The sequence below is a fragment of the Centropristis striata genome, chromosome 18 (genome assembly GCF_030273125.1).
Source record: "Centropristis striata isolate RG_2023a ecotype Rhode Island chromosome 18, C.striata_1.0, whole genome shotgun sequence".
Lineage (NCBI taxonomy): Eukaryota > Metazoa > Chordata > Actinopteri > Perciformes > Serranidae > Centropristis > Centropristis striata.
The window spans coordinates 30,538,543-30,561,317 of record NC_081534.1 but is presented as its reverse complement, the minus strand read 5'-3'; the positions used below and the strand labels follow the sequence as shown (position 1 = coordinate 30,561,317).

Genomic DNA, 22,775 nt, shown 5'->3' with positions numbered 1-22,775 from the left:
ACACAAAAAGACACAAAATGACAAAAAATAACACAATATTTCTAAAAAAAGACACATAATGACCAAAAAACCCCACAAAAAGACACAAAATGACTAAAAAAAAGACACAAAATGACCAAAAAAGACACAAAAAGACACAAAATGACTAAAAAAGAACACAAAATTACTAAAAAAAGACACAAAATGACCAAAAATGACACAGAATGACAAAAAACCCACAGAAAGACACAAAATGACTAAAAAAGACACAAAATCACTAAAAAAGACACAACAACAGACATAAAAAGACACAAAAAGACATGAAAAGGATTAAAAAATGACCAAAATAGCCCAAAACTCCATAGAGTTAAGTGTGATAAATAGTATTTTTCTATGTTAAATGCTGCAGCTAGTGTAGTTCAATAAAATAATAATGTTTGAATAAAGAAATAAAGCCTTCATGTGAAAACACAAGTGGAGCAGAAGTTCAGCTGGAAGTTTGGCAGAACTTTAGCTCTCTATATCAAAGAGACAGATAATTATTTTGAGGGAGATATAACTTTATGATGCCTGTGTGTGTGTGTGTGTGTGTGTGTTTACCTGGATCAATAACTCATACATTTAAATCTAAATATATGACTATAAAGCGTCGCTGCAGACAGTGACGGATGACTCTCTGCACACACACACACACACACACACACACACACACACACAGGGAGCGTGAGTCTGAATATGGATGATGTTGGTTCAGCAGCAGAATCTGATCAAGGTCTGTGGTTTTACTTATTGATCGCTGCTGTATGGATGTACAGATCAAAGGTCTTTAATATGAGCAGGAACAGCTGCTGGAGGAGGAGAAAATGAAAGGAAGGAAATACAAGAATAGAGGACAGGAAGGTGTAAAGAGGAAGATGAGAGGAGACAAGAAAAGAGGGGAGGAGGAAAGAGAATCAGAGGACGGGAGTTGCAGACAAGGTGCGGAGAGAAAAAGAGAAGGAGAGGATGTGGGAGGGGAGGTGAAGAGAACAGGGGAAGAGAAAAGAGGAGAAAAGAGGAGACGAGTCAAATAAGATGACAGAGGGGAAGAAAGGGAGGAGAGACAATGGGGAAGAAAAGGTGTGAACTAAATGGGTTAAATAAAGGAGACAGACTCCTCTCCAACTGCAACAAAAAATAAAAAGGTCAAGCAATCAGGAGAAACTTTCTACTAGCTATAAACAACCTGTGTATACACACCCACACACACACATACAACAAACACAACACAGCACTTGGTAGCCAATCTCTTGACTTAATTTCAAAGTGAAAATAGGCATAATCTGTGTCTGACTGGAGACAAGCTAGAATATATTTAGTATCAAATGATAGAACTGGATGTAACCCTCTTATATGTTAGATTTGACACCTGTGTTCACATTTGCAACATTAAAACATTTTTTATTGAGCATGATAGTGTTTTGAAAGTAAAAAAAAGATTCAAAATCACATTTTATGTTAGACTAAAGGACTAAAAAAGACACAAAAGGACCAAAAAAAGACACAAAATGATTAAAAAAAGACATAAAATGACCAAAAAAGACACAAAATGACCAAAAAAAAGACACAAAATAACTAAAAAAACAAAAGATTACCCATAAAGACACAAAATGAGAAGACAGAATGACCAAAAAACCCCCAAAAATGACCAAAAAAGACACAAAAAAACCCAAAAAGGCACAAATGACCAAAACAGATATGATGACTTGACTTACAAAGACACAAAAAGACATGAAAAGGATTCAAAAATGGACAAAATAGCCCTATAAGACTCCATAGAGTTAATATATATATATATATATATATATATATATATATATATATATATATATATATATATATATAAAGACAAAAGCAACATGTAAATGGGTTTATTGTTCAGTAATAAAAGTCGTTAAGAGGAAAGACAATAATGTGACGGATAAAGAGACACGAGGAGAGGAGTCAGACAAGGTGACAGAGTAAAAGGAGAAGGAGAGGAGAGAGGGAGAGAGAGAGAGAGAGAGAGGTTAAAGAGGAGGGCAGGACATGAGAGGAGAGAAAAGAGGAGTGAGAGAAGAAAAGGGAGAGGAGAGGAGGTGTCTAGACAGGAATAAAAGGTTAGAGGAGAGCAATGATGAGAAAAATGAAGTGAGGTGGTGAGAGGGCAAGAGCAAATAAGAGAGGAGAGATAAAAGAAAGAGAAGAGAAGAAAGGAAAAGGACAAGAGAGAGAGAGGGGAGGGAGGATGAGCTAACAAGTGGTGGAAGGAGAGGAGGAGGAGGAGGAGGAGGAAGAGGAGAGACACAGTGAGGAGCAGAGGGGAGGAGTGGCAGGGTGAAGGAGAGAGTGCAGCACTTATTTCTTAATGAGAGGCAATCAGACCGACAGCTATTTTCTCCCATGGCGCTATTTCACCTCGACCACTGGAGTCACACACACACACACACACACACACACACACACACACACACACACACAGTTTGTGCAGTGCAGTGGAGTGCTCCATATTTTTAAAGTGGCCTTGCTGAAGTTATTGACACTCATGATCCCATTCACACACCAGTTACACACACACACACACACACACACACACACACACACACACACACACACACACACACACACAAACACACACACACACACACACACACACACACACACACACACACAAACCTCCTCTTCAAGGTTAGACCCAAAAAGTGTGCACTGAATTTGTATTTGATGGAACCCCCCCAAACACACACACACACATTCTTGTACTTCTGTCTTTGTGGGGACCCTCATTGGAACAGTGAATTCTCTTGCAAGGTTATAATAGTTTTGGATTTTTCATTAGTTTTAGTTTTAATTTGTTGTGAATTTTTGTTTTCAAATTCAGTTACTTTTAATGAGTTTTCAGAGTGAGTTTGCTAGTTTTAGTTTAGTTTTTATTAGTTGTAGTTTTTTGTAATGGGGTATTTGTTGGGTGGGAGATTAAAAGAGGTCACAGTAAATTTTGCCTTTATTTCCTTTGTCTGATCCATCTTCATTATGTATGAAAAAAGTTGACAAAGACGAAAACAAAGGACATTTTCACTATAATTTTAGTTTGTTTTGTAACCACACAATACAGTTTCAGTTAATTATCATTATCATGTAACCTTTAACCCTTAAAACAAAGTCTGAAATCTCAAAAAAGCCTTTAAAGAAGTGAGGACCGGCCGAAATGTCCTCACTTTGCAAAAATGTCCTCACTCTGTTGGTTAAAAACGTGTTGTGGTACTCACTATGTAGGAAGTACAAGAACACACACACACACACACACAGTGAACTGGGTCTATGGTCTACCTGTTTGATCCTCTGCAGCAGGGGGGGCAGCCAGTCCTTGTTGACCTCACAGTGGCTGTCCAGGAAGGTGAGGACCCCGGCCCTGGAGGCGTCGGCCCCACGCACTCTGGACCTGATCAGACCTGACACACAAACACATCACACAGGCGTGTTAGTTTAGCACACTTCATAATGTACCTCAATAGTAATCACACAGACACTAGGAGATCTAAGGACTCTATAGGCACCAATTATGATTTTGTCTCATCCTGCTAATAGTGGAGACCATCCCGCAGGTGGAACTGAAACACGTTTTCTTTGAACGGTCAACAAAAATTCACCATTTATCGTTTATCATTTGTCTTTTTTTGGTAATTTTGTGTCTTTTTGTATTATTTTACGTCTTTTTTTGGTCATTTTGTGTCTTTCTTTGGTCATTTGGTACGTTTTTTGATAATTTTGTGTCTTTTTCTGGTTATCTAATGTTTTTTTTATCATTTCACATAATTTTTTGGTCATTTGTGTCTTTTTGATAATTTTATGTCATTTTTTGGTAATTTTGTGTCTTTTTATGGTCATTTAATGTCTTTTTTTTAAAACCATTTTACATATTTTTTTGATAATTTTATGTCTTTTTGTGGTCATTTATTGTCTTTTTTCATAATTTCGCGTAATTTTTTGGTAATTTGTGTCTTTCTGATCATTTTACGTAATTTTTTGGTAATTTACCCGCTTCTTTATCTCTATAGTTCCACACATTTTGAATGTTATCAGCAGTTATCATTCCCATGAAGATCGGCTAATAGGGACCTGATACAGCTGCTGGCAGGTTGAGCAGGTTGTTATCAGTCCTGTCAATAGCCACTCGCTTTAAACAGATGTTGTCAGATTTTTATTGACACAGTCATGGAAAAAAATCATTAGACCACCCTTGTTTTCTCTAATTTCTTGTTCATTTTAATGCCTGGTACAACTAAAGGTACATTTGTTTGGACAAATATAATGATAACAGTAAATAATAAAAGAGTTTAATTTGATAATATTTTGGTTGTTATTTGGTAGGGCTCTTTCATTTTGGCTTTGGCACTGGACCTCTTTACTGAGATGTTTGGAAATGGCAAAAGTCAATTACTATTAACTATGTCCATATATAAACTAGTACTGTATACTATTAAGTCTCTAAACCTAAAATGTTTAAAAATATATACATTTCCCACAATTTTTTACTCCTTTTACCGTTTTCCTTTTTCCTATTTTTTAATCATTCCAGGGCTGAAATGCATTTTGGAGTTGTTCTCCACACAAAAAGAGTATTATCTAAACTGAAACCTGTGCCAGTGCAATTTCATGATCTATTAGTCATGATTACAGTCCTCTAACCTGACCTCAACCACTGTGGCGTTACAGAGGAGCTGTCCTGAAATACTGGGTTCCTCGAAATAACATCCCAGGACTAAAACCTGCAGCTTCTGGTACGCACAGAATTTTATTATCTATAAGTCATGACTATAGTCCTGTAACCCAGCGATTCTCAACTTTTGGGTCCCGATCCCAATTGGGGTCGCGAAATGATTTCTGGGGGTCGGCAAATCATTTTGGAAGTCAGCTCTGTCTCCACTGTGTTAAAGTGTTCATGTGTTAATGTGTTTTAGTCTTTTTGGTCATTTAATGTCTTTTTTGGTCATTTTCTGTTATTTTTTTTAGTCATTTTGTGTATTTTTTGGTAATTTTGAGTCTTTTTTTTTGGCCATTTTGTGTCTTTTTGGTGATTTTGTGCCTTTTTTTGTCATTTGTCTTTTTTTGGTAATTTTGTGTCTTTTTTTGGTCATTTTGTGGTCAATTTGTATCTCTTTTGATCATTTTGTTTCCTTTTTTTGGTAATTTTGTGTCTTTTCTGGTAATTTTGTGTCTTTTTTGGTCATTTTCTGTTTTTTTGATCATTTTGTGGTCAATTTGTGTCTTCTTTGGTCATCTTGTTTCCTCTTTTGGTCATTTTGTCTTTTTTTAGTCATTCTGTGTCTTTTTTGGGTCATTTTGTGTCTTTTTTGGTCATTTTGTTTCCTTTTTTGGTCATTTTGTGTCTTTTTTGGTCATTTTGTTTCCTTTTTTGGTCATTTTGTGTCTTTTTTTTGGTCATTGGTCATTGGTCTTTTTTGGGTGAGTGGGGTCACGGACAACATGCATTTTAAATTGGGGGTCGCGACTAAAAAAGGTTGAGAACTACTGCTGTAACCTAACCTGAACCACTGTGGTGTTAAACAGAGTCCTAAAAATAGGTTCTGGGTCCCACGACTGCGATCACAGTCCTGAAACTGCAAGGAACATACCATTACTCTGAGCATCTAATACTGAGGCTTCCATTGGAGTCAATGGGCAGCCTGCTGCACCTCATACAGATGTTAGAGTTCCTTTTGTGTCAGTAATCTGCCTCTGAGTGTCACTATCTGATGAGTCAGGAGTGAGAATGAGTTCTCAGTGCTGCCGTACATACATTCATACATAAATTAACATGGAGCCGTGCAGTAGCATACATGCACTCTGATGTGTCTGATATCCAACATGCAGCCTCAGAGCCTCAGAGCTGCTCTCTGCTAAATTGAAATGCTCCACTTTGCCTGCTGAAATTGATTCTTTTCAGGGCGGCAGATCGGATAAGACAGTATATATTCAACTTTCACGCTCTCGAGCTGTGACTATCAGTCTCACACACACACACACACACACACACATGCCGCTCCTTCATCCTCCCACACAGAATACTTTTAGACAGTGGAAGGGCGCGGGACCCTTCACCTTGCTGTTGTTAGTGCCTTGCTCTACCTATTGACATCCCCCTATCTCCCTCACCCGCTCCAGCTCGCTCTCTCAGTCAGTCAGCAAAAGGGAAAATCGATGCGGGGCTCTTAGAGGCCCTGTCAGACATGGACACAACCTTTTAACAGGCCCATCACACTCTGCATGTGTGTGTGTGAAAATGTTTGTGTGTGTGTGAGGGAATGAGAGAGGAAGGGAGTGAAGGTGAGTGACGGGAGGAGAGAATGTGTGTGTCTGCTGATTGTGGTGGTGCTGTAGAAAGACAGAGAGAGACAGTGTGTGTGTGTGTGTGTGTGTGGTGTGTGTGTGTGTGTGTGTGTGTGTGTGTGTGTGTGTGTGTGTGTGTGTGTGTGTGTAAATGAGCCTGTTAGGGAGGTCTCCCTGATGGGGGCCAGTGTTCTCCTCTATTTGGACTAAATGGTCTAATCAATACTCCCTGACATGGAGACGTGTGTGTGTTCTTTTGAATAAGTGTGTACACGTGTGCACAAGGCTGGCGTGCAGTACTGTGTGTGTGTGTGTGTGTGTGTGTGTGTGTGTGTGTGTGTGTGTGTGTGTGTTACCGTGACTGTGCATTTGGGTCCATTGTGAGTGTGTGTGTCGGTGACATTGTACGAGGGGCCGTGAAGTTTCACGCTGAGCTGTTAGGCCGAGGCTCAGCCAATTAAAAATCCCATTTCATCCTCAATAAGGCTTTATTTTCTGGATGAATGGACACACACGCACACACACACGCACACACATAAACTGGACCCTCATACAATCATGCACACACACACACACACACACACACACACACACACACACACACACAAGTGGACATTTACTCAGAAACACACTCACACACACCTGACATACAATGCAGGACAGACTGACTTTGTAGCAGGTAGAGTGTTTATGTACACGGATAACTTTTAGCTGTGTGTGTGTGTGTGTGTGTGTGTGTGTGTGTGTGTTACGGGGCTATTGTATATTTGTGAGGACAAATGACAGTTTTAGACTGACCCTGCATAAAGTGAGCATGCATCTTTTGCTCTTCCGTTCCAGAAGATAACAAAGATTGTCACTACCGATGCTGCAAGGTGTCAGTTTTATTCCATCTCAGTGGTGCTGATGAAAGATGAATCAAGATTCTATTACTGCTGTTAGAGCTGGGGCTCTTAAAGCATGCCCTTCTTTTGTTCTAGACTTGGTTTCTACAAAAGATTCAAAACAACTGAATACAGTTTACCATTTATTGAAAGAATAATAGCCAAATGCAATGAGCAGCTGCACTCTGCTGTATCCACGCCTGGATCATTAGTCAGAGTGCCAACAAGTTCCTAAATTCACAGTTATCTTCTGGGTGTGGGCCCCACCTCGACCGTAGGTTGGACATTCACGCAATTGGTCAATTTAGGATGGTGACAGAAGTAGCCAACCCATACTGGCACCTTGTGGTTTATGTCTTTTCAAAACTATGATGTCTTGTTTGTATGTTTCTTAGTTCCCTTTTTGAGGCCTATGGTATCTTGTATGTATGATTTTTAGTTCCCTTTTACAGGAGTATGGTGTCATGTATGTATCTTTCTTAATTCCTCTTTTAAGGTCTATGTTATCTTGTATGTATGTTTCTTAGTTCCCTTCTTGAGGCCTATTGTGTCTTGTATTTTATGTTTCTTAGATCCCTTTTTGAGGCCTTTGGTGTCTTGTATGTATGTTTCTTACTTCCCTTTATGAGGCCTATGGTGTCTTGTATTTTATGTGTCTTACTTCCATTTTTTAGGCATATGGTGTCTTGTATGTATGTTTCTTAGTTCCCTTTTTGAGACCTATGTTGTCTTGTATTTTATGTTTCTTTGTTCCCTTTTTGTAAGGCCTACGGTGTACTGTATGTATGTTTCTTAGTTCCCTTTTTGAGGCTTTTGGTGTCTTGTATGTATGTTTCTTAGTTCCCCTTTTGAGGCATATGGTGTCTTGTATGTATGTTTCTTAGTTCCCTTTTAGAGGCCTATGGTGTCTTGTATGTATGTTTCTTAGTTCCCTTTTAAGGCCTTTGGTGTCTTGCATGTATGTTTCTTAGTTCCCTTTTTGAGGCCTATGGTGTCTTGTATTTTATGTTTCTTAGTTCCCTTTTTGTAAGGCCTATGGTGTCTTGTATGTATGTTTCTTAGTTCCCTTTTTGAGGCCTATGGTGTCTTGTATTTTATGTTTCTTAGTTCCCTTTTTGTAAGGCCTATGGTGTCTTGTATGTATGTTTCTTAGTTCCCTTTTAGAGGCCTATGGTGTATTGTATGTATGTTTCTTAGATCCCCTTTTGAGGCCTTTGGTGTCTTGTATGTATGTTTCTTAGTTCCCCTTTTGAGGCCTATGGTGTCTTGAATTTTATGTGTCTTACTCCCCTTTTTTAGGCACATGGTGTCTTGTATGTATGTATGTTTCTTAGATCCCTTTTTGAGGCCTTTGGTGTCTTGTATGTATGTTTCTTAGTTCCCTTTTTGAGGCCTATGGTGTCTTGTATTTTATGTTTCTTAGTTCCCTTTTTGTAAGGCCTATGGTGTATTGTATGTATGTTTCTTAGTTCCCTTTTTCAGGCCTATGGCATCTTGTATTTTATGTTTCTTAGTTCCCTTTTTGTAAGGCATATGGTGTCTTGTATGTATGTTTCTTAGTTCCCTTTTTGAGGCCTTTGGTGTCTTGTATGTATGTTTCTTTGTACCCTTTTTGTAAGGCCTATGGTGTATTGTATTTTATGTTTCTTAGTTCCCTTTTTGTAAGGCCTATGGTGTATTGTATTTTATGTTTCTTAGTTCCCTTTTTGTAAGGCCTATGGTGTCTTGCATGTATGTTTCTTAGATCCCTTTTTGAGGCCTTTGGTGTCTTGTATGTATGTTTCTTAGTTCCCTTTTTGAGGCCTATGGTGTCTTGTATTTTATGTTTCTTAGTTCCCTTTTTGTAAGGCCTATGGTGTATTGTATGTATGTTTCTTAGATCCCTTTTTGAGGCCTTTGGTGTCTTGTATGTATGTTTCTTAGTTCCCCTTTTGAGGCCTATGGTGTCTTGTATTTTATGTCTTACTCCCCTTTTTTAAGCATATGGTGTCTTGTATGTATGTTTCTTAGTTCCCTTTTTGAGGCCTATTTGTATGTTTCTTACTGAAATAGCTGCACCCTGATCCAGTTCTACCCGGTTTTCAGGAAAGGTTCAATAAGAGGGCACAATGTACTCTCTTTAGTCTATAGCAAATGCAAGAAGTGAGCCTTGCTCAGGATGAGGGCAGGATGTGCCCACTTGACCTGGGGTTCCCTCCAGGAACTAAACTATAAATGTTGGTTGAGCACTCTTCTGCAAAATCACAACGAAATAATACTTTTAACACTTCAGTTACAGCTAAACTAAGCTAAGCTAAGCTAAACTAAGCTAAATAACCCTATCCTTCACTGCATTGCCTATATCTCACCTTAAATGTGTTTAGAAACATATTTTAGGGATTTTTTTCGGCTCGATGCTCTAACATGAGTAAGTTTGTAACCATATTAAACCAGGCAGCGCCCAGCAGCTGGAAACAGTTTGGTTGCATCCTTCCATTTGTTTGATTTGATGCATCTCCACCATTAGTCTGAAACTACTTTTAGATTGGGTTTAGGCTGATGTTGGGGAATGCATTAGGCCTTTAACGGTCCTCACAAGCATAGTAAAGGAAGCACTTATGTGAGCCTGTGTGTCAGGGAAGACATATAGTATCAGCCTGGTGAGTTTTTATGGGCATTAAAAAGACAATCAAGTCAGAAGGCCTGAAGCAATAAACTATTAACTAGCCGAACTGATGAACCCTGCCTGTGTGAGTGTGTGCGTGTGTGTGTGTGTGTGTGTGTGTGTGTGTGTGTGTGTGTTTGCCAGTGTGTGATCAGCATGACTGTGCTATAATGAAATCCTTCGGTGACAGCATGTAGGACAAGTGTTCCTGTTGTTAAAAAGAGAGAGAGGCAGGCGACGAGGTGAGCGAGAGAGGAGGGAAACAATTATAAAATACAAGAAACAAACGGGAACTTAAAGAGAAATCTAAAACATGAGAAGGAGAAACAGAGTGAGAGGAAGAAAGAAGGGAGATTTTAGTGAACAAAGAGTCATATTTTGAGATGTTTCTGTGCAGTAATCTCAGTTCAGATGGCAATGCTCTCAGCGAGCATGTGAGAAGTGGCTTTCTGAGTGTTTTCTACTTAGTTTGCCTCGCCGAAAACGGTGCTATTTGAACTCGGGTGGCTCCGAAATAACAGCAATGAGTCTGAAAATGTCTTCGTCTGTCACCGTGCCGAGGTTAGTTCATGGTAATCTGAACCATCCAGAGAAGATGGCGCTCAAATGGAAGGGTTAGCGTGAAGGTTTAAGAGCAGGTGTGTTCACACTCCAGACCCATTCACTGTGACATCTCTGAACTTTGAAAGTTATTAGCTGAAATGGCTTTAAACGCTTCTATTCTTTGGGACATAAAAGACTGTTATTATGTTTCTTTGTGTGAATAAGTTGCACTAACAGGCGGGTGTAATTGTAGCGCTGTCAGAGAGTTTGCAGCAGCGTGATGCATGTTCTGTATGTTAATCTTAACCTGCAGCTCTCAGAGGGAGAGCTTTTTAAAACGAGCGGTGCCGGTGGGTTTTTAGTTCTTTATATCCATGTCAAACATGATGGGGGGAGAAAAAAAGGGCCATGCAGTCAGAGGTGGAGACTAAAACAGGTGCTGCTTCAGGCGGAGGAAGGAGGAAAAAATGGATTTTTTTTTTCACTTAACAACAAATCTGCAGAGGGATTTTATTGTTATTGTCTTGTTTTTTGGTAATTTGTTTTTGATAGAGTCGGCATGCTCTTGTTGTTGTTGTGGTCTTTCCTTATCATTGCATCATCTAATTATTTTACTCTTTATTTGCTTTCCCATCAGCTTTACACAAAGTGGCTGCTAGTCTCCCCGGGGTCCAGTTATTACCATTTATGTGTAATATATGTAAGAGATAATACAAGACAAAAGCCCTACCATCCCCCCGGTGGGTTTGAAATGTATGTTGTCCTTCGGGATCGCCAGAAATGCAACATTTATTGTAGAAAGAAACTGTAAAAACAAGCATTATTGTCAGAATTTGAACTTTCTGATGGCCCTTGAATGGTTCATAGGTTATGTTAAGTTTCTGTTAGAAAAAGTAACCAAACCAAAGCCTAAAATTGTGACATTTCTGTCAGAATCACATTAATCTCCATGTGTCATTTTAAATAAAGTGTTTCTAATAACCAGATCCTGTTAAAAACAATAAATTCTGCTCCTCAGAGACACAGAGAAGACATGATTGATTCTGCTGAGACCAACGGTCACGTGACAAATATTCACTGAGAATCTGTTTACACAGAGCAGAGAGGAGAGGACAGGAGAGGCTGTTTACACAGAGCAGAGGGGAGAGGACAGGAGTGGCTGTTTACACAGAGCAGAGAGGAGAGGACAGGAGAGGCTGGAAACATGACAATACTTCAATATGTTTAATATAGGAGATCTTTTTTTCTAATATTCATGACACTTGTGGAAAAATTGGAAAAGTGTTTATAAATTCCATTTTATTCCAATTTAAAAAAAATAATTCATCAGATAAATTCAACTTATGTTTTTTCTTTTTTCATGATTTCTGTCATTCTAACTGTGTTATTCTGCATGAAGACATGTTTGAGTTGTTCCCACTTCTAGTCATGATTTTGCTGATTCCACAGAGCTGCAGGACTTATAGATTCAGATAGATTTTATATATCGCAGTGAAATACAAGGACACAGTGAGTAAAATGTAAAAAGAGCAAAAAACGCCTTGAAACAGCTTGTTGGGGTTCAGAGGGTTAAATAGTGTTTTGGACCTTTTCTGAAGCCTGGAAAATATTATAATGAAACACAAAAGATCGCAAGCTATTAGAAGTCAGAGTCCCCCAAACTTATGAGATGATAACTTCAGATAAAAGCCCATTCAAACCTTCTGATGAATTTAGATATAAAGTTTCCAAAGATTGCTGGGTTGTCAGTCTGCGTTGAAGGTCGGGGGACTAGAAAAAATGTAATTTATTCTTTTTACGACAGGGTGATCTTTTTGAAAACGACTACAATAACCAAAAAGTCTTTCATTAACTTCCCATAGCACTGACAGTCTGTGAAATCTCCACACAGTTATAACGTCCCACAGGGGGAAGATTTGGCGGTAAAAGGTTAATGGAGTAAAATCATCCACCTGCCTGCCTGTTTTAAATAAAAAAAAGAAACTTCCCGGAGCATCAAGTAGCAGTTTCAGCACCTTGTACCTCCTGAACAAACAGCCAGAATCATCTGCGGTGCAGCGAGAGGAACCTTTTCATGCATTTAGCTCCCGAAAATGTTCACGACCCCTTCACATTGTCAAGCTGTCGTGTTCATTTGCGTTTTGCATTCATTTGTAATCTAAATTTAAGAGCATGGAGGCTGCTCCAAATGGATTATATAAAAAAATGATAAGCGTAGCCATGACGCACGACTGTATTAAAACTAAAATGAGGAACAACATCCATATTTAGTGTCACCGAGGCATTAACTCTCTCTGCTGGCAGCTTGTAACCAAGTAAGAAGTCAGATTTCAGGTTGTGTGGTCTTGCTCTTTGAATTGGTGGTATATTTGGGTTTTCGCTCATAAGAAGAAGACATTTTCTCTGGAGTAACATTTCTTTTATGACAGTGTGCGTCTATCTTTCTGCCTCTCCGGGCTCGATTTCAGCAGCAGCTCCTGTCACTTCAATTCACTTCAGGTCATTTCAGCTCTGTAGCTCCATATGAAGCCAGAGATGAATGGATCAATTTCACTTCACTCACCGTCTGTCTGTCTGTCTGTCTGTCTGTGTGAGGGTGTGTTTACATATGTAATTGTAAATGTAAATGAAAAACCCTCAGCTAATTTATTCTGCACACACACACACGCAGTATACTGCTGACAAATGTATGCAGGGACACACATACAAAAGTAATGTCGATAATTAAACATGCAAATATATACAAAGCCAAACATGCTTAAGATGCAAATGTAAATTCTCAGGCAGACATATGTAAACAAGCACACACACACATATACATTCCCATATAGCCAACAGTGGACCGCCCTCCTACAATAACCAAGCGAGGACTTCTTTTTCTTATCAATTTGAAAAACAAAAACAGAACAGAAATTTTACTGTCATTGTTGTTTTTTCATTTTTTCCTACAAACAGCTTTTTGTTTATTTATTTTTAAGAAATTGCCAAGAGTGGTCTGATATTACAATTCAATTAATTTGATTTTATTTTTTGGGAAATAAATATTTTACTGGAAAATCAGGGCAAACTTAGTTGCATGTACTCACATTAAAGACTGCAGTATTGGCAACAAAATTGGAATTGTCAAATATATATTCTTAAAGTAACATTTTAAAGATACACAAACACACACATACATTCCCATATAGCCATCAGGGGACCGCCCTCCTACACTAACCAAGCGAGGACTTATTTTTCTCATAATTTTGAAAAAACAAAAAAATTGGAGCAGACATTTTACTTTTGTGGTCCTTTTCCATATTATGACTGAAATATGCTTTTTATTATTATAATTACTATTATCATTATTTTATAATAATAATAATAATAATAATGAATGAACTTGTTTTTTTTTTTTTTTAAAGAAATTAAGGCTTGCATCTTTAAAAATCTCTCTCTATCACAGAGGTGACATCCACTAAAAACTACATTCTTCGATGTTTTCAATATTTTACCACTTGTCTGTGATTCAAATATTACAATAACAGTCATGGGCAAATTAAATATTGAAAATAAATAGCAATAACTTGGCTGCATGCACAAATATCAAGGACTGCAGTAATGCAACAAAATGTTATTATTAAATACACACACGCACATGCACACGCACGCACGCACACACACACACACACACAGAGTTGTTGCCGTACCTTCTCTCTTGTTGTTGCGGAGACATTTGACTTTGGGCAGTTTAGTGAGAAGCTGACAGTCACTTTCTGAAAAAAAAAAAAAAAGCAACACACAGTTATTCAAATGAGCAGAATAATAAGAATAATATAATACAATAGAAAACAATACTGTGTGCCGTATAATATATCTTGATAATTTCTCCACTCTGGAGGGAAATTAGCAGCTCGTTTTAAAGCTCTGCAGCAGCAGGACGACGTTTCAAAGCTTTCAGTTTGACAAGTCAGACATTTGTTTAGCTGCTGTTCAGCCGACTGTGCACTCCCCGCTGAATTCTGGAGCTGAATTAATATATTATTTTAAAATATAACTGTCTGCTGTAATACATGTTCGAAAAAAATACTCTGGTGGAAAAGTGTCAAAATGAAAAGAAGAAAAGGGAAAAAAGGAGAAAAACACAACAGCTGGGATATGAGTCATTCACAGAAGTGGAATTAATATTTAATACATGCTTTGGAACAATGGCTTTAGAAAACATTACCTGCTCTTGCAACATCAAGATTATATTTAATGCACATCATTGTTCATGAATAAAGCAATCACTATTTAAACTCCAAGATAGTGAGCTAATAATAAGACAACTACAGAGAGAAACTACAGTAACAAGTGATACATGAACCTGATTACACTTGATTCAACCCGTTCTCCTTCAATATGCATGGAAATAACTTTCCAATTAAGTGCAATGCATACGCCACAATCCAATATTGCATGCATATGATATGCACAGAAGCATTTCCAAAACAAGCAAACAAAACAGCTTTTTGTTTATTTATTTTTAAGAATTTTTTGTGTGTGAAGTACAGTTATTGCTGTAGGCTATTTTTCTATTTTTCTATCTTTGAAATGTTTTTTCTTTATTGTTTTACTATTTATTCTGTTTGTTTTGAGACATGTCTATGGTGAAACCAAAGAGGAATTTCCACTCAGTGGATAATAAAGTTTTCGTATTCGTATTTGTATTCATAGCAATCTACCGGTTACAGGAGATCGACCAACATTATGCATAAACGTGAGGTTCGCTGTTTGCAAAAAAGGCTGCAGTTTCATTGTTTTTAGGCTACAAAACCATTTCTATCGATTTAGGGCAAAAAGTGTCCTGGTAAAGCGTTATAAAAGACAGTTTAAAAAGTAAATAAATTATGTTAATGCTGGAAGTGAAGTAGTCACGAGGATGATGTTACTACTAGAAGTGAAATAGTTACATAAAAACATGATGCACGGAAGTTAACATGGGAAATGGACGCGTTCTCCCGGGTGAAAGGAGAACTCCGCCTCACCGTTATTCATATAATAACTATGACCACTAGAGGGCGCCACTAGGATTGGTGTATCATATTCACTAAAAATTGGATTCGGGCGAATTAATTGCACATAATTTGACTTGATATTTGAATGCTGATTGAAGAGGTTGGGCTGGTTTATTAATAAAACACGTTTAAAAATGCAAAACAAATATTGTACAGACTAGTGCTAACACTAACATAACATCAAAATATTCTGGAATGATTTGACCCACCTCGATTTAAATTTTATACATTTACGTCTGCAGAAATATATTTTTGAACCTGGTCTCACAGGAATCCGTGAAATAGCCACGGATTCGCTAAACTCAAAATCCATGGAATAGCCATGGAATCACACAAATTTCCGTGAAACTGACACAGATTTTGCTACAATGCAAGTTAATGACAGTCATATCCCGTGGTTATTCCATGGATATTTTTTCCTATTAGTTTGTTCCAAGTCACGTGACTTTCAAGGTCCCGGCGGTCAGAACAAAAAACATGGCGGACAGTTCTCTCATTTTTAGTGAAAAAATCAATATTTTGACTTAGTTTCTGCATAAAAATGGATTTTGATCACATTTCTAGCGAGAAATATATGTTTTATATTCTAAATATTCACTCAGTGAATGTACATAATCACTTTGTATCTTGGAATAGCCACTAACATAACATCAACATATTATGGAATGATTTGACCGATTTCAATTTTATAGATTTACATCTGCAGAAAAACATTTTTGACCAATGAAATCCCTCATTCCAACTGATGTCACACCTCCAGGTCAGAAGTTGCTTTCTACCAAAATGAAGAAACATCTTTTAATTCCTCACAAACAAGATTCTGTATATAATATTAATCTATTTTTCTCTGTACTGGTGCTGCTGCGACACCTGAATTTCCCCCACGGGGGATCAATAAAGGAATATCTTATCTTATTCTACCACAAACACAGAGTGACCGCTTCAACAGTCAAATAGAGGACAATCCATGACCTGTGATCATGCAGCAGCTGGGACATGAAGAAGATGATAATGTGTCTGATCATAACTACACAACAGCAGCTAATCGGACCCCACATTTGATGCTAATGCTACAGCTACATCTTCATTATGTCCCAGCTGCTCAGTGATCTCAACTGTAGCTTCTCTGTCTGGATTTTTTCTTTGTTCTGGAGCAAAAAATATAACACAACAATGCAGATATTTCTAACCGAACCGAACATGCATTACTGTCCTGCAGAAAACTTGCATGTTTGCATTGCACTGAGGAGAAATTTGCGTTATTGTTTTCAAATATTGTTTGGTTATTTAGTCCAAAACTGCAAGAAATAGTGAAAATTACCCATCACTATATGATTATTAATTATTTGCGTGCATTGGGACGTTTTTAGTTTGAATGTTTTGTCCAACAAACAGTCAAAAAAAATCTAAAGATATTAAAGCAGATAATCCTCAGAAGAAGCTGAAACCAGCTTTTTTGCTTTAATTGCTAAAACAATTATTCTATTATTAACTCGCTAATTCTTAAAGCTCTTTGTTCAAGTAATTGTCATATTATTATCTGGCAATTAAACATATTTTAAAAAATCATTGTGTTGTTATTAGATTTATCATTATATGGTGATGTGATTGTTTTTTGAGCTCTGTTATATTCCTTAACACAAAAGTGAAAATATTTATTTTTATAAAACGTAATAATTGATAGCTTCTATTTTTACTCAGTGTCTGATTTCATTTGATTCACTTTTAATTCTCATTAAGGCCACAGGGAGAAAAACAGTGATCACACAAGTGGAAGAAGTTGAACTGCAAGTTCTTTATGACTCTCTCTACTATTGTGGTATGAAAAGAACAATATATATATATATATATATATATATAAAATAAATCCTTCAGTCACACAGTGTCAGAGTTTGGTGGCCCTGAATGACAGAAAGCTCCATCAGAGCCCTCTGACCCTGAGAGGACGTCTGGCTGCTCTCTTCTCCTCTCAACTTGAAACTCTTGGAGCTCTTTGTGGAAAAAGGCAAGAAAAGGCTTTGACCCAGACAGAAATCTTTTCACCCTTTATGATGGTTGATACTGACAAAAAGATGTTTTTTCAAAAACTACAATTTTCTCCCAAAACTAAAAAAAAGTCAAGTGAGGACACTCGATATCACGGTTTTAACAATATGAATCTGAGTTCAGAGGTATGGCATTTTAATTAGGGGTGCACCGATCGATCGGCGCCAATTTCCTTAATTTTGCGGGATCGGCGATCGGCCGATTCTTTTACGTCAAACCAATCTTATCTAGCATCTGATCTACCTCGATAATAACCCCCCACAGGCGAAGCAGTGCTCCCAACTTTGTAGCTAAATTCAGCAACTTTTCAAGAAAGCGAGACAAATCCAGCGACTCCTTCTTACTCTTCTTAATGAGCTGCTAACGAGCCGGAGGCCATTTTTGGTCATTTTGTCTTCTCATTTTGTGTCTTTTTGGTCATTTTGTTTATCTTTTAGTCATTTTGTGTCTTTTTGGTCATTTTGTGTCCTTTTTTAAGTAATTTTTGGTCATTTTGTCTTCTCATTTTATGTCTTTTTTAATTATTTTGTGTCTTTTTTAGTCATTTTGTGTCTTTTTTTGGTCATTTTGTGTCTTTTTTGAGTCATTTTGTGTCTTTTTCTTTGTCATTTTGTGTCTTTTTTAGTCATTTTGTGTATTTTTTAAAAGTACTTTTGTGTCTTTTTTTTTTACTTTCAAAACACTATCATGCTCAATAAAGATTTTTAAATGTTGCAAATGTCCAAACTGAACAAAATCAAAAAATATAGACAGAAATATTGACATTTCATGCATTGATACATCTTTAAAAAAGAATGTGAAAAAAACACTGTAACAATATCAACTTCCATGTAATTATTGATGTTTAAAATCTCTTTAAAGTCAGTTTGAATCAACAGATGAAGAATATTAATGGAGAAACAGCGACTTGAACTCATCAAACAGGTCTGTAGAAAGTGACTCATCCCTCACTGCTCTGATAATAAAGATCAGCAGCGAGAGAGAAACGCTCTAATAATGCAGCAGGATGTTAGAAGGGGAGAGACAGCTAGCATGCTAGGTCAAATATCCCAAAATACATCAGTGCTAGAAATTAGGATTGTAGCCAAAGGCGGGATGTAAACGATATGAGGAGACACGCTGCTGCTGCTGCTGCTGCTGCTGCTGCTGCTGCTGCTGCGTGGGAGGAAATGAAATTCTTCAACAGTTTTTCCCCGTCAGCCTTCACACTCGTTTGTCGGGTCATCACTTGGACTTCCTGCTCTGAACATATGAGTCCTGATGGCTGTCAGGGCGGATCAGCACAGGCTTTGATTAGAACACGATGAAAAGACTTTAGAGGATCAGGTCCGACTGAGTGGCCACCATCACTTACTGGACTAATGGCTGCAGACGTTTTCCCTCTCACTGCTGCAGAGAACCTGGTCTCACAGGAGTCCGTGGAATAGCTACGGAATCACTCAAATTTCCGTGAAACTGACACGGATTTGGCTACAATGCAAGCTAATGACAGTCATATCCCGTGGCTATTCCATGAATATTTTTTCCTATTGGTTTGTTCCAAGTCACGTGACTCTCAAGGTTCCGGCGGTCAGAACAAAAAACATGGCGGACAGTTCTCTCATTTTTGGTGAAAAAATCAATATTTTGACTTAGTTTCTGCATAAAAATGGATTTTGATCACATTTCTAGCGAGAAATATATGTTTTATTTTCTAAATATTCACTCAGTGAATGTACATAATCACTTTGTATGTTGGAATAGCCACGGGATATGACTGTCATTAACTTGCATTGTAGCGAAATCCGTGTCAGTTTCACGGAAATTTGAGCGATTCTGTGGCTATTCCACGGATTTTGAGTTAAGCAAATCCGTGGCTATTTCACGGATTTCTGTGAGACCAGGTTGGCTGCAGAGTAAGTTTATTTTTGCTTCTAGAAGATCTCAAACCTAAACGACAGAACAAGTCATGTGTCAGCACCACCTGTAGAACCTGATAATGTAATAAAAATCTGCACTTGAGTCCATTGAAAATGTAATAAAACCTGATAATGTAAGAACTTCCCGATAATGTAATAAAGTGCATTTCCCAATAATGTAATACACTTTTTTTTACCAATAATGTAATAAAGTATGACATTAATGGGAGGTTATTACATTATCAGGTTAGCCTTCATTTCCCAAGTCCTGATAATGTAATAATTCCCCAATATTGTAATAATTTAACAGCAGACCACCCATCAAGTGGTGATACTGTGTATCAACTCTAGCTCAAGAGCTCTAGCGCCACCAACAGGTCAAAGTTGAATGTTTATTAACTTTTGACCCGTTCATCCGTTTTTCACAAACGAGGTATCCATGACAACGAATGCATTCAACAGCTTCTTGAAATCTAAAGGTGCTTGGTGTTACTTTATTACATTATTGGTAAAAAGTGTATTACATTATTGGGAAATGCACTTTATTACATCATCAGGAATTTATTACATTATCAGGTTCTACACCCACCACTACGACACGTATTGTAATACGCCTTCTGAGTACTGTCACTTTAAATTACTTTTGTTTATTTAGGTTAAGAGGTTCTATCATTTTATACTAAATCTATTTGAGCTTGTCTCCAGTTTTACTTGGTATATCATCATCAAACTGAAACTGGCCTCATGGAGTTTACAGCCAGAACTTTAGAGGTAAATCTACAGTAGGGCTCCACGCTGCTTTGTTTTCTAGTCTGGATGGAGGCAACAAGTCTGGATTATTTGGAGCTTTTAGAGACTCCACAGGGTTAACATGACTTTGACATAATGTATAAACACTTATGGAGGCTCAAACGCCGATGAACAGACTGTGTTCTGTTAGAATATAAACTCATGTATTTGCTTCTGTTTCTCCTGAAGCTTTGGCCGTTTATACTCTTCACTGAGCTTCCTATTGTGTTTTTCTTCTCCCTGGCCATAAAAAGCAGAGTGCACACATATTGTTTGTGATTGCATCGAGGTCAGCAGATACGGAGGAGAACTTATTTTCCTGCAAGAGTGGAAAGAAAAACGGAAACTACAGCAGATCGGAACAATCAGTGTGGCTGCTCCTCTTCTGTTCAGAGCTTTTAACTGGTGGAGACCCTGAACCAGAGACCCTGTCCCTCTGTGACTCACTACATTTACTCAAGAACTGCACTTCAATTCAATCTAGAGCCACTTCATTTAATTCCACCTGTTATATGTTAGTTACAGTAGGTTCTTTCTTTTACCCTGACCTTGTCTCTAGCCCAACGGTTCCTCCTGAAGATAAGAAAAAAATAAAAAAGGCCCAAAATGATAGAGTTTTATTTGAAATAATAATAATAATGAAGCTTCACTTCCTTCCTTAGAGCAGCTATTCTCAACCTTGGGGTCCCGACCCCAATTGGGGTCACGAGATGATTTCTGGGGGTCTCCAAATCATTTTGGAAGTCAGCTCTGTCTCCACTGTGTTAAAGTGTTCATGTGTTAATGTGAAATAGATTTCATATCAACCAAAAAGGTTTATGAATGAAAAAAGTTGACAAAGACGAAAAACTAAGGACATTTTCACTATAATTTTAGTTAGTTTTAGTTTTGTAACCACACAATACAGTTTCAGTTAGTTATCGGTCGTTTTTATTTTTGTTTCAGTTAACGAAAATGTTTTTTCAATTCATTAGTTTTCGTTAACTATAATAACCTTGCCTCCCTCCCTCTCTGAATGTGACATCCACCATTTAAACTCCATATCATCAATCACTACTACTACTTTAGCAGGATGGCAGCAGGGCACAGTCTAAAATGTTAATGTGAGTCATGTTTTGCTGCATGTTCAGACACCTTATATTGTTGTTTTTGAGTTTCTCCTTTTTCTATGATTTGTTGACAATAAGGAACAACACAGAATTCTAAAGAAAACTCCAAACAGCCTTTTTTCAATCTTTAAAGTTCAACTATTTTCTTTGGCCTTCTAGGTCCATTTCACCTGGACTTTGTGTCTCTCTGGAGAGACGAGGCGGACACAGCTGCAGGAGAAACTTTCATACGGTCTCCTCTCTGACCCAGAATAGAGGTCTCTCTCTCTCTCTCTCTCTCTCTCTCTCTCTCTATCTCTCTCTCTCTCTTTTCATCCATTGTGATCCTGAAGCTGTGGACCCAGCTGCTGAGGACACATTCCTCCCTCTGACCTGTTATGTAGGTCTCATCTCTGTTATCTCTGACCTGGAAGAGACCTGGAATGTGTGTGTGTGTGTGTGTGTGTGTGTGTGTTCTTGTAATTCCTTCATAGTGAGGACCAGGACACGTTTTTAACCAACAGAGTGAGGACATTTTTGCAAAGTGAGGACATTTCTGCCAGTCCTCACTTCTTTAAAGGCTTTTTTGAGATTTCAGACTTTGTTTCAAGGGTTAAAGGTTACAATCAGGTTTATGTTAGGGTATTTAGTTGTGATGGTGAAGGTTTGGTTAGGGGGCTCGGGAACAAGGTTATTATAGTTAATGAAAACGAAACAAAATAATGAAAACTAGAATAAAACATTTTTTTTTCGTTAACTGAAATACAAATAAAAATGAGAGTTTTAAAAAAAAGATAATTAACTGAAACTGTATTGTGTGGTTACAAAACTAACTAAAATTATAGTGAAAATGTCCTTCGTTTTCGTCTTTGTCAACTTTTTTCATTCATAATGAAGATGGATAAGACAAAGGAAATAAAGGCAAAATTTAATGTGACCTCTTTTAATCTCCCACCCAACAAATACCCCATTACAAAAAACTACAACTAATAACAACTAAACTAAAACTTAAGCATTTAAAAAAAAACTAAAAAAAAAAAATAAAACTAGCAAACTCACTCTAAAAACTCATTAAAACTAACAGAATTTGAAAACAGAAAAACCACAACAAAATTAAAACTAAAACTAATGAAAAATCCCAAACTATTATAACCTTGCAAGGGAATTCACCGTTCCAATGAGGGTCCTCACAAAGACAGAAGTACAAGAATGTGTGTGTGTGTGTGTGTGTGTGTGCAGCAGCTCACCGTCGTCGCTGAAGTCGTCCACCAGAATGATCTCGTGGATGAGATGAACCGGAGTTCTGTTCAAAACACTGGAGAGACAAAAGAAAATATTAGCCTCAAATATGCATAAACACAAGTACACAGCCGGAAAAAAAACATGTGCAATGTACAGGAAGCTGACAAGTAAATGCCAACCTGCACACACACACACACACACACACACACACACACACACACACACACATGCACATGCACATGCACGTACACACACACACACGTGCACGCTCTCAGGTG

General features: G+C 37.7%; 1 protein-coding gene across 1 annotated transcript in view; it reads right to left on the bottom strand.

The window, feature by feature from the left end:
* The window catches only part of galnt14 (UDP-N-acetyl-alpha-D-galactosamine:polypeptide N-acetylgalactosaminyltransferase 14 (GalNAc-T14)), a 283,833-nt gene that overhangs the window by 73,001 nt on the left and 188,057 nt on the right, over positions 1-22,775 (bottom strand). The window contains exons 5-7 of the mRNA XM_059355726.1: positions 22,503-22,570; positions 14,088-14,153; positions 3,328-3,449 (exon numbers count right to left, since the gene is read on the bottom strand). Of these exons, the coding sequence (XP_059211709.1) occupies positions 3,328-3,449; positions 14,088-14,153; positions 22,503-22,570 (256 nt within the window). The remainder of the gene's footprint in view (positions 1-3,327; positions 3,450-14,087; positions 14,154-22,502; positions 22,571-22,775) is intronic.